Below are 12,841 nucleotides of genomic sequence, written 5' to 3'. Positions count from 1 at the left end.
ATTCACGACCCCGTCTGTTCAGCTGGTAAATTCCAACAGAAAATGAACCTAGTTACTCAAAGAAGTAACGACCAATATAAAAATAAAATAAAAATTCCATTTTTATTCAGTTGCAATGCGAAGGCAAAACAATCTTATTTTTCACTTCTGATACGGAGCGCAGTCCAGCACTCTGAATCGACGATTTTCGACTCTTGTTGGAGTCTCATCGGAGAGAACGTAGGCCTGCTACTCCATACTCTAAGTAACTAACACCGAGAGTTTATCCCCCACACATGGTCACTTAGAGTATGGAGTAGCAGACCTACCAAAAAGAGTCGAAAATCGTCGATTCAGAGTGCTGGACTGCTCTCCGTATTCTAAGTGAAAAATAAGATTGTTTTGCCCTCGCATTGCAACTGAATAAAAATGGAATTTTTATTTTATTTTTATATTGGTCGTTACTTCTTTGAGTAACTAGGTCCATTTTCTGTTGGAATTTACCAGCTGAACAGACGGGGTCGTGAATTGTAAGTTTTTGATTTCCCTCTTGTCTTCTTCGCTTCAGCATCCATCTGGCTTGCAAATTTTAGAAGCCATGGAGGTGTTACCAAGGAAATGGACCAATAAGTTTTCAATTTAAAAATCTTTTAGTAATATTTTAATAATTTATTATTAGGATTAGGATTGAAAACTACTTCATGCTTTAATTATGTTAATGTTTATATCACTGAATATTGAATTGAATAACCTTTCAAATGAGCTAGCACACGACCCCTATTCTCACAAAAAAGCATCGATTAAGTCATTTCGCCTAGATGAATGACGTCACTGGCATGATATATAAATATCAAAATTTCATAATTTAAACATAAAAATCGACCTGTCTCGGAATTTTTTCTCGAAAAAATGAATTTATTCCATAATTTTGAACCTACGTGCTACTATTTATTTGATTCTACAGGAAATAATTTTAAACAAATTTAAACTGGATATATGGAAGAAAAAAACAAATATTTAGTTGCTGCACATTGTTCATGGAATAAAAATTATGATATTCTCATTTCGTCATGTAATTGAAATATCGAAACGGTTTGGAATGTGAATCCGCAAATATCCGCTGATCCAATCAACTGCCTGTCCACCCACACTTCTATTCTCTCAATCTGCTCTAAAACACAGTTTGAAATTTATTTAGTAAAACTTGTGGGAAATACCGGAAATATCGGCAGTGATTACTATAATTAACAGTTCCAATTTGTATGTTGGTAATGAAATAATATAAATTTGTGGATATATTACTAATTAATTTTTGGAGGCTTCATGTACGTGGTGTCGAAAAGTTCAGGTATTGTCAAAATATTTAAATAGGGCACAAAATTTATTGTTTTTATTTAACCATATTGTATAAACGTATACAGAGATGATCTAAATTAGGGAATAAATTCATTTTCTCTAAAATGGACGACTTTAGAGAAAAATCCCGAAACAATTCGATTTTTATTTTCAAATTACAATTTTTTGGCATACATTTCATACTAGTGACGTCATCCATCTGAGCGTGGTGACGTAGTCGATAATTTTTTTTTAAATGAGAATAGGGGTCGTGTGGCACCTCATTTGAAAGGGTGTTCAATTCTCTATACAGTATTATAAACATTAATATCATTATTTAAATAATGATATATTTGATGATGAGATATATGAGATATTTGGTAAATAATGATATAAATAATAATATCAAAATAATAATTTTTGAATTAAATTAATTGACGAAAAAAGAAGAATGTATGCAATTTATTTAACTCAAAATACATTCTATCGCCGTCAGAAAATAGAAAAAAAAATGTTTATTTGGCAAATAAACATTATTTTTCGCTTAAATTAAATGTTCAAGCTGCCAAGAGTAGGTGGGAGGCTGTTTGTGATTTAATTTAAGCGAAAAGAGATGTTTATTTGTGAAATAAACATTTTTTTCTATTTACTGACAGCCGTACACTGTATTTTGGGTTAAATAAATTATATACATTCTTCTATTTGCGTCAATTAATTGTTGAGATATTTGAGATATTTTGCAGATAAATTTGCACTTGCGTCGGTAATATGAAACCCATTTATAGAGAATTTTATATTTTGCTATACCAACACCTGGCTAAAATATATCTGTCGACGAACGGCTTTTTCCCACGAAGGCAAGATGTCACTTCACCCAGTACATGGCGTATAAACCCGATAAGTTTGGAATTAAATTCTGGCTTACAGCTAATGTCTAGTCCAAATATTTATTGAACGGATTTCCTTACCTAGGGAAAGATGAACAACCTCCAGACAATCAACTTTGAGGGGAACATGTAGTTAGCCGTCTAAGAAGACCATTTATGAATAAAGGAAGAAATGTCACGACGCATAAAAAGTATTACGAAAGAAGGCTACCAGCAGTGTTAGAACAATAAACCGAGCAAGAAAAGACATTCCTCGGCTAATAAAAAACGAAAAGATGAAGTTGTACAAATCAAAAACTTTCATATAGGAAGACTGTAGCTAACCAGGGAAACTAGGTGTGCCAGAGAAAAATGATCAAAAATGTTCTAGCGCTGAGTTTTCTATACTGAAACAATATTGAAATAGGTGTAGGTAAAAAGGAGAAACTAGAAGCAGTGACCTACTATAACCACACAAAATACGGAGTAGACGTTGTAGATCAGATTGCCATACAGTGGCCATACAGTGTTCAACCAAATCAACTTCAAGAAGATGGCCGTTGCAGGCTTTTTTAATATCTTAGATACGGCAGGAATAAATGCTTGGATTCTATATAGTCCAGAAAGCCACTGTAGTGCAGCCGATATGTGAAACAACTGTGCATTTAATGATAGAAGTATATAATTTGGACCACATATACTGCACATATAAAGGTTTAAATTTAGATATGAGGCCATCTCAGATTTTTCCTTTTACAAAAATGGCGGGGATTCAAAATGGCGACTATACATATGTGACTAATAGCACGATAACTTTTGAACGAGACTTCAGATTTCAACCAAATTTGGTATATAGGTAGGTCCTTTTTTTGATGTATAAGATCAAGGTCTTGAATGGGAAGATCCGGTTTACCAGAAGTTGTGTTTTTCCTGGTTTTTATATAAAAATATGCGGTTTTTTTTCTCCCTGTATGTATTAATTTTTCAAAAAGTTAATACCGCCGTTGAAAAGAGCGTAAAAATATTTTTTAGGAAATATTTTTAACTTTTTAGTTATGTTAATTACCATTTAATAAATGCAAAACGTATCTTCACATGTACCTATATGCGGCAGATTCGTGCAAATATTATAAGAATTATTGTGCATTTAATGGTAGAAGCATATAATTTGGACAACGTAAACTACAAATATAAAGGTTCAAAATTAGATACGAGGCCATCTCAGTTTTTGTTCCTTTTACAAAAATGGCGGGCATTCAAAATGGCGACTATACATGTGACTAATAGCACGGTAACTTTTGAACGAGACGTCAGATTTCAATCAAATTTGTTACATAGGTTCTTTTTTGGTGAATAATATCGAGGTCTTGAACCGGAAGAATCGGTTTACCAAAATTTGTGTTTTTACTGTTTTTTATGTAAAAATATTTTGTTATTTTTTCAATTCTTTCACCCTGTATATATAATTTTTTCAAAAAGGTAATACCGCCATTGAAAAGAGTGTAAATATATTTTTTAGGAAATATTTTGAACTTTTTCAGTTGTGTTAATTACCATTTAATAAATGCATAACGTATGTTCACATGTACCTATGGGCGGCAGATTCGTTTTGAATGCCCGCCATTTTTGTAAAAGACTAAATCTGAGATGACCTCATATCTAAATTTAAATCTTTGTATGTGTAGTATGTGTGGTCCAAATTATATGCTTCTACCATTAAATGTACAATAATTCTTATATTATTATTTGCACGAATCTGCCGCACAACGGTACCTACTTATATGTGAACATACGTTATGCATTTATTAAATGGTAATTAATACAACTAAAGAGTTCAAAATATTTTCTAAAAATATTTTTACTCACAATCGGTTAGTAATTTATGGATTTCTAACCTTTGAAGTTATCAGGAAGCGACTTATTACTTACTTTACTTTCCCAGCTAGCCGGGAAAGTACTTTCCCGGTTAGCATCTGTCACTTTTCTACCTGCAAATTTCAATGTCATTTTTGATTAAAAGATGGTTAAGAAAGAATAGAATCCACTCAACATTTATTTAATTAAGAAACAACAACAACAATAACAAAAAGAAAACTATTTGGAATTATAAATATTAATAGTTACATTGGAATTATGATTACTATTAACGGTTAAAGTAAGACCGTGTTACCTAGCAACGATCTCACAGGTTACTTAAAATAATTCATCTTATCACATAATGAAAATGGATACAGATATTTGAAACGAAATTATTATTGGTAGATTGTGAGTATTAGATATCCATAAACTATTAACCGATTGTGAGTAAAATAGTATACAAACCTCGCGGGAACTCATTCTAGCCTCGCGTCTGTAGTTTACCTCGGTGCTTCGCACCTCGGTAAACTACCTTGCCGCTCGGCTGAAATAGAGTACTTTTCCGCTAGGTATGTAATATACTATTACACTCTTTTCAACGCCGGTATTACCTTTTTGAAAAATTAATATATACAGGGTGAAAGAATTGAAAAAGAAACAACATATTTTTACACAAAAAAAAACAGTAAAAACACAAATTCTGGTAAACCGATTATTCCGGTTCAAGAAGACCTCGATATTATTCATCAAAAAAAGAACCTATATACCAAATTTAGTTGAAATCTGACATCTCGTTCAAAGTTATCGTGCTATTAGTCACATATGTATATTCGCCATTTTGAATGTCCGCCGCCATTTTTGTAAAAGGAACAAAAACTGAGATGGCCTCGTATCTAAATTTGAACCTCTATATGTGTAATATACGTGGTCCAAATTATATGCTTCTACCATCAAATTCACAATAATTCTTATAATATTTGCAGGAATCTGCTGCATACAGGTACATGTGAAGATAAGTTTTGAATTTATTAAATGGTAATTAACATAAAAATATTTTCTAAAAAATATTTATACACTCTTTTTAATGGCCGTATTAACTTTTCAAAAAATTAGTACATACAGGGTGAAATAATTGGAAAAAAACAACATATTTTTACATAAAAACCAGGAAAAACACAGCTTCTGGTAAACCTATTCCTCTGGTTCAAGACCTCGATCTTTTACATCAAAAAAAGAACCTATATACCACATTTTTATTTTATAGTATTTTCATTTACTTGTTATGTTAGAAATATTATTTCTAACAATTATTAAAGCTAATTGGTTCTCACCAGGGCCAAAAATAAAAAAAGAGGAAGACGAAGAAGAAGAAGAAAAAAAAAATAAACCTACACATTACTACACCCTTCCTCGAGGCACTTACGAGTGTAAAGTTATGTTGCACAATTTTTCATCACGGAAAAGTATTTTTTCTAAAGGCGCGACTGCTCCCGGCTTAAGAGGCATTTTATATTTTATTTTGTTGAGAGAGGGCGTAAGGGCGTTTACGGTTCTCTATGAACAAACTGAAATATAAAATGAAAATAGAAGAATAATAAATAATTCGATGGCTTAATTGTCCAGGAACTAAACGCTAAGGACAGATTATTGTAATCCATTTAATAGCATGCAAATTTTAATAAATTTTTATGTAATTTTTAAATATCACATGGTATATAATATAATTTCTGTCTAATCAAATAGATTTTTTTATGAAAAAAGAATAAACAGGAAATTGCACCCTTAAAAGTGTTCCACATAAAAGTTCGTTTGTAAAAGTTTCGTTGTTTTATTTTTTGTGAGCAAAACTTTCCCTTCGCTGTTATAGTTTGGCTTCCTATGAGAAACCAACAGAACGGATTAGGATTACCGACGTCCTTCAACTTCAAGTTTTGTTTTATCGACAGGTTACATAATACATTAATTCGTTATTCGGGAGTTTCTAAACGACTGGAAAGTTTGTTAACTGTAGAAAAATAGCTAAATAAGAAACTAAATAAAGTGTAAACAATATTATCTGAGTTTCATCGATATACAGAAAGTCAATATTTGCCATTAACCACCTGCATGATAGGCATTAGGACTTAAATTGATCTTTTTTCAAACAATAAAATGAAAAACTTTTCTTTTCAATACTTCCACGAAATTTATTACAAGCTAATGTAACTACAGCTGCTTCGGCAGAGCAACGGCGGATCCAGAAACCTTGCAAGGAGGGGGCAATGAAATAAAAATTTTCTCGTCACTCGCGTACGCAGGATTCTTTTTCGGTATGGGCTGTTACTTTATTTTTCTTCATGTACCATGTCCTTTCAGAACGTAGGTTACGTACTATCATAGCTATCTTAATTTTATTCACTGCCATCCTAAATCAACCACGAAGTGCTTTTTCGTCCTGGACTGCGTTTGCCTTCTATTTTCACTTGCATAATATTTTGTAGCAACCTATATTTGAAACTTCTCATTACATGTCCAAAATACTCCACTTTTCTCTTCTTGATGCCTTCTTTAATATACTTTTAAAATTCTTCTACAAAACCACATTTCGAAAGCCTCAATGCGATTTAGGTAAGTAGATCGATTTTATTCACAGTCCAAAACTCGACACCATATCTACAGTAAGACCGAGAACACGTAATTTGGAGAAGAAATTCTGTTTTATGTTTCATTCCGTTATGCAGTTGTCAACAGGATACAAAACTCACTATTTATTTTCAATCGTAAGTATTATCTCTTTCTTAAAAAAAGGCGACACCAGGCAAAGTCTCAAGGAGGGGGCAATTGACCCCATTGACCCCCTTGGATCCGCGCCTGAGGCAGAGTGCCTTTCTCAAGTGATGTATTTTACTGTGTGTCTGTACTTTAACTGAATAGGTTCAGGAGTGGGAAGCTGTTTGTCTCAAGTTGGCCATTCATAATTATATCTGTATTTTTTTATGTATTAATTTTCATAGATTCTAATAAAGATAGCTTAAGACCTTTATTACTAATATGGAGAATTTGGAACTGTTCATTAAAGGTATGATTATGAGCTAGAAGGAGAAGTGCGTACGTAAAATCTCTCTTTCTACTATTGAAATCCCTTTTCTGTGCTGTATACGTTTGTTAAAAGCCCCATCAGTTTGACCCATTTAAGTTTTTGGACAGTCACCACATGCCCGTTTGTATACACCACACTGTAATTACTTTTTCTTTTGGCTCCAATTTTTCTTAACCCTCAGCTACTATAATATGCGTCTGTCAGACTCAGAGAGCTCCCGGCAACCATGCATTCTCCCCACCGTAAGTAATTTTTGGTTGCGGCTCCGTCTATTCTCCGCTTGCTTATTTAGTCTGAAGTACGATAGTGATAGTGAAGAGTGCATAACTTTGGTTTGGAGCTAGCGACTTTTATAAACGTAGCTGGGTGTATTAGACCCACTTATAGTAATTGCGTGATTTTTACATAATTATTATGTTTAAGGTAAATATTATTTTATATCAAGTTAATTTAGTATATCCACATTTATTTCATTTAAAATTATTTTTTGTCGTTTTTTAAGTAATATTTTTTTTCTCTGATTCTGGCCTTGGTTTAGAACTAGAACCTTTAGCCACGTAATTGTATAACTTATCACTAAGTCAGGTGTAATGTGTAGTGTGTGTGTGTTGAGTAAGTGTCTTGTTACTTTGCAAAGTCGACGTCATTGTCTTTGCAAAGAGACGCTAATTGTATCCGAACGTCTGCTGTCCCTCCGGTGAGTTTCAAGTAATATACATAATATGTATTTTCTTAATTATTATTCTGTAGTTCTCCAAGGTTGTAGCCAATTATTCTGTAGCTCGAAGATCACAAAGATGGCCAATGGCAGTGTTTTTTGCTGTTCTAAATTTTGCAGGTGTTAACGCCAGAGTGTTACCTATATCAGTTTGTAAACAAAGGAAATTCTATCCCTCGGGAAAAATTACTAAAACAATTAGCACAAAGCTTTTACATTACACAGACGAAGAGAAGAATATGTAACTCCAATGTGTCCCGACAGAGTCAAACTATTGCGGCAGATATTCTTGACACTATTTTTTTAAGTATTTCTGAGCCTCCTCGTGCCAATGAAAATCGAAAAAGAAAGCGATGTCATCTCTGTCCTGCCAAGAAAGACAGAAAAACGAGCTATGTTTGCGCAGAGTGTAAAATACCTCTATGTCTATGTTTACAATGTTGTGTTCAAGTATGCAAGAAATGCAAAGAAAAACTTCAATTTGTGTTTAAACCATTTGTGTTACTTCACTTTGTAACCTTAGTTTATAAATAAAAAAATTATCAAAAAAAATTGTTTGTTTTCTGTATATAAAAAAAGGGTCTTATAGACCCACTTATAATACTTATGTAATTACTTTTGACTTATAGTAGTTAAGGGTTAATGTATTTGCTTAAACTGTCTTTTATTTATTCTGAAAGCTGGTTTTATTTCTTTTTCTTTATATGTGTTTGGCTATTTTTGTAGATATGTAGACTGTGTATGTAATAGAGAAGAAGGTACTGGGCCTTCTCTCTGGTGGTGGAAGACCAATTAGAAGGGTAGGTACAGGAATAAAACAAGGAATGTCTAAATTTTTGTGTATTGTGGTTTTCTTATAATCGAGTGCTATTCTACGAGCTGTATCGTATGCCCAACATTTGCAGCATAAAACTCGACACGTCTCGCAGATCTAACATAAGAAAAATTTGCCACACCCGTATAAAACTAGGAATGTCCGCGCGCTACACGTTTAAAACAAGGAGAGTCCAGGAACTTTAAGGACCTAGACTGGGGGAAAATGTGTTTGAGCTTCCAAATGCAAAATGTGCTGGAAAGCAGACAACATTCTAATTACCTGATAGTTAAGTTGTTTTTTCAGAAACGATGCCCATAGAAAAGACGAAATTCTTAAACTTGCAGAAACTTGTCTAATACTGTCAACAACCAGAAGCTGTGAATTTTCAGACCTCATTTGTGCACACTTCGTAAATGCAAAATTGGTATATAAATTCAGAAAACGTCTTCTTTTCTAGGTGCCGTCTCCGCTTCGAAGGTTGGCAATCATCATGTTGATTTTTTACTTTTGAGACCGCGGCTGTAAATAATTCGTTGTTACTACATCCAAACCATTCCCTACGGTTCTTCAGCCATGAGTTATTTCTCCTTCCTATGGATCTTATTCCCTATATTTTTCCTTGCATAATGACCTAGAGTATTAGGTATTTATCTCCTCTTATCACATGTCCCATATATCTCAGTTTTCTTATCTTAATTTTTAGAAGTACTTCTTTTTCCTTATTCATACGTCTCATTACCTCTACGTTGGTTATTCTATCTACCCATGAGATCTTCAGTAATCTTCGGTCAACCACATCTCGAATGCCTCCAGTCTCCTCACGTCAATTTCGTTCAGTGTCCAAGCTTCCATCCTGTAGTATAATATGGATAGCACATAGCACCTCAACAGTCGTATTTTTAACTCAACGTTTAAGTCCTGACAGCAGAGAAGCCTCTTCATTCTTGTAAATGTGGTTCTGGCCTGTTCGATTATGATTCGTATTTCTTGAGAGCTGTCATTGTTTTCATTAATGGATGTACCTAGATATTTGAAGTCTCTTACTCTTTCAATAGGTTGATTCTATACATATATCTCACGAATGTCCTGTGTTGTCTTTGTTATTATCATATATTTCGTCTTGCTTATGTAGTCCATATTCTTCACTTACCGCGGTCATCCTATTAAACAGTCCCTGTATATCTTCATGTGATTAGGCTAAAAGAACTGTATCATCAGCGTATCTCAGGTTATTTATGATCATGCCATTAATTCTAATATCTACGTTTAGTTCATCCATTGCCTTACTTAATATGTCTTCCGATTATATGTATATTAAATAATATTGGTGAAACTATACACTCTTGTCGAACACCTCTTTGTATTTCAATTTCGTCTGATGTTATGTCTAAGCTTGTCTAAAAGGTTGCAATTATATCCAGAATGTAATGTTTGACCAGTTTGGAAGTAACTCACAAAAAAAAACTTCTTTGGCATCTCAAAAACTGATGTTAACACCTAGGCCGATTTCTCGACACTAACTCGTTTCGGAGTCGAAAAACCAGATTCACACCACTCTCTAACTTCTTGTTTTGATTCATGATTATGGTGGTAGACCCAAGTCTCATCCATAGTGATGAATAGACACACAATATCTACTTTATCCTTTCGAAAACGCGTTAAATGTTGCTGAGAAAGTCGCATTCGAATGTGTTTTTGTTACGTTGTTAGCGAATGCGGCACCCATTCTGCAAACAGCTTTCTGAAACCCAATACTTCAGTCAAAATATTAGGTACTTACACCACCCAATCATATGCTTAAGGCTTCTACTAAATCTCTTTCAGTAACCCGACGATTTTTCAATACTATATCCGGTATATTTTCTACGATTTTGGTGTTGTTGCTGTTTTTGGACGTCCTTGACGTTGATCATCTTCAAGGCTTGTACTGCCACGTTTCAATTCAACAACCCATCTTTTTACTATACTAATTGAAGACGAAGAATTCCTATACTCTCTCAACATTCGTTCGTACATTTCCTTTGCTTTTAAACCTTCCAAAAATAAAAATTCAATCACTGCACAATAAACACAATTGTTTCCATTTTAAAAAATACTGTGAAATATCGATGTAAACAAAAAATGAATTCACAAAATAAAATAAAACTTCAAGAGAGTATCAATATCACAAAAAAAATAGGCTAGTTGCAACGCCATCCCTTATCGCCCTATCTTATAATATAATATGTATTGTGTTAACTGCTCTTTGTATTTTGTGTATTATCTATTAGATAGTGTCACCTGTCTAAGGGTGCGTTCACTACGGAGACCATCGCATCGTATCCTAGCCTAGAGCTTAGTATCCTACTCTTCATTTTGGTGAACGCTCGCATTTAAAATAATGCATCTGGTGATCGATAATATGGTACGAGCAGTACGAGGGATACCAGGGAGCGAGGGTCGGCGCCGCGTTGTGAGCACAACCTTAAGGCGGCGCGCGGCGCCAGATATGCGGTATTTGGCAAATACCGAACAAATGCTTGCTATTTGCCTATTAGTGTGGAGGGGTTGCTGACTATTTGGCATTGACCAATTTTAGGGCTTGTCGAATATTTGTCGTGTTTCCGTACGTTGTCGGTCTTTTCAACACTTCAAAGTAAACAAATATTCGCCGTTTGAATATTTTTAGTGTCATCCATATATTTTTGCAAGCACAAGCAAATTTTTTAGGTTAGGTTAAAGTTTATAACGTTTATTAAAGTAGTTTAGTTATTGTCACAGAGTGTAGAAAATATTGAAAATAATAAATATGGAGTGGACCAATGAAAGTATTTTACAATTTTTGGATGCATATGAAAATGAACCCATAATATGGAATGCAAATTGCTTTTTTCTGCTATTTATTAATAAACTTCCACCAGACATAATGACAAAAGCACCTGAATTTATAAGAAGCTCTGTATCACTATCCATTCTGTACCTTTTTTTGTTCGGTTAGAATATATTTGTTGTTCCCACAGTAGCTCGGTATACGAAAAATCTCGAATATGTGGTGCAAGGTGCTTGCCGTTTAACGAACACTTTCATGAGCACTCAAATATTTGATATTTAGCAAGCACTTGTTCAGGGTTTACTGTAAAGAGACCGAAATCATTAGACCGAAAGCAGTAGACTGAACTCATTAGACCGAAAATCACTTTACCGAAACCTCACTAGACCGAACAGCAGAAGACCGAAAAGCAGTTCTTTTTACTTGTCGCAGTAAAAGAGAAAGACTAATGTAATTACAACTAAATGTTATTTGGATGGTTATTATAAACAGTTAAAATGGTGTTAACGTCACTCTACCCTTAATTTATTTTTACCTTCACTAATTTGTTTAACGGATGAAAATTATTTTATATCAGACTGTACAGAGTAGCAATTTACACAGTCTATATATAAAATAATACAAAAAAATACAATAAACAAAAAGACAGATATACAAAATCTTAGCATAATTTAATGCAAACTTTTTAAATTTATTTACCATTTCGGTCTAATGCTGTTCGGTCTAGTGAGCTTTCGGTAAAGTGCTTTTCGGTATAATGAGTTCGGTCTACTGCTTTCGGTCTAATGATTTCGGTCTAATTGTCGTGTACCCTTGTTCAGTATTTGCCAAATACCGCATATCTGGCGCCGCCTTTAGATGTTCTTATACAGATATGTCGTACGTGTAAAATGTAGCAAATAAAGGACCTGGCCCAAAACAACTTCCCAAATAGACGTCCTAATCTAATTTCTGTTATGTCTTAAATAGGTGTTTTCTTGTTTAATTCTAAGGTTAAAGCTGTTAAATATAAGGCTGCAAAATTTGCGAGTATTACTCGGGGATAAATTTTTTTGGTATGTATAATATCAAATATTCATGTCACAATTTATCAAAATTTTGAGCAACATCAAAACTTCTTCTTTGAGCTATTTCTTTTGTTCTAATAATTTTTCAATGATATTTTTTATTCTGTGGACTTGATCAATTGTTGCGTGCTTATTTCTAAAGCCAAAATGATATGTCAGAATCAAATTTTTTGTCTCAATAATTATTGTTAGCATTCATTGGAGAAGAAAAGTGTCTAATACCTTCCATATTAGAGGAAGTAGTAATATCGGTCTCTATGAACACATTTCATTGATCGGTTTTCCTGGTTAGGCAACCATTATGACATCCACTA

The 12,841-nt window shown here is 33.6% G+C and overlaps 1 protein-coding gene across 1 annotated transcript; it reads left to right on the top strand.

Moving 5' to 3' along the window:
• Positions 1–7,437: 7,437 nt before the first annotated feature.
• On the top strand, positions 7,438–8,368 carry LOC114335407 (uncharacterized). Its single transcript, XM_028285641.2, has 2 exons — positions 7,438–7,539; positions 7,955–8,368. The coding sequence occupies exons 1-2, from the start codon at positions 7,531–7,533 to the stop codon at positions 8,366–8,368; spliced, it is 423 nt and encodes a 140-aa protein (XP_028141442.1). The 5' UTR covers positions 7,438–7,530.
• Positions 8,369–12,841: the final 4,473 nt, after the last annotated feature.

Source organism: Diabrotica virgifera, chromosome 8 (genome assembly GCF_917563875.1).
Source record: "Diabrotica virgifera virgifera chromosome 8, PGI_DIABVI_V3a".
NCBI classification, from domain to species: Eukaryota; Metazoa; Arthropoda; class Insecta; order Coleoptera; family Chrysomelidae; genus Diabrotica; species Diabrotica virgifera.
The sequence above is the reverse complement of the archived record's forward strand: the minus strand, read 5'-3'. Positions and strand labels throughout refer to the sequence as shown.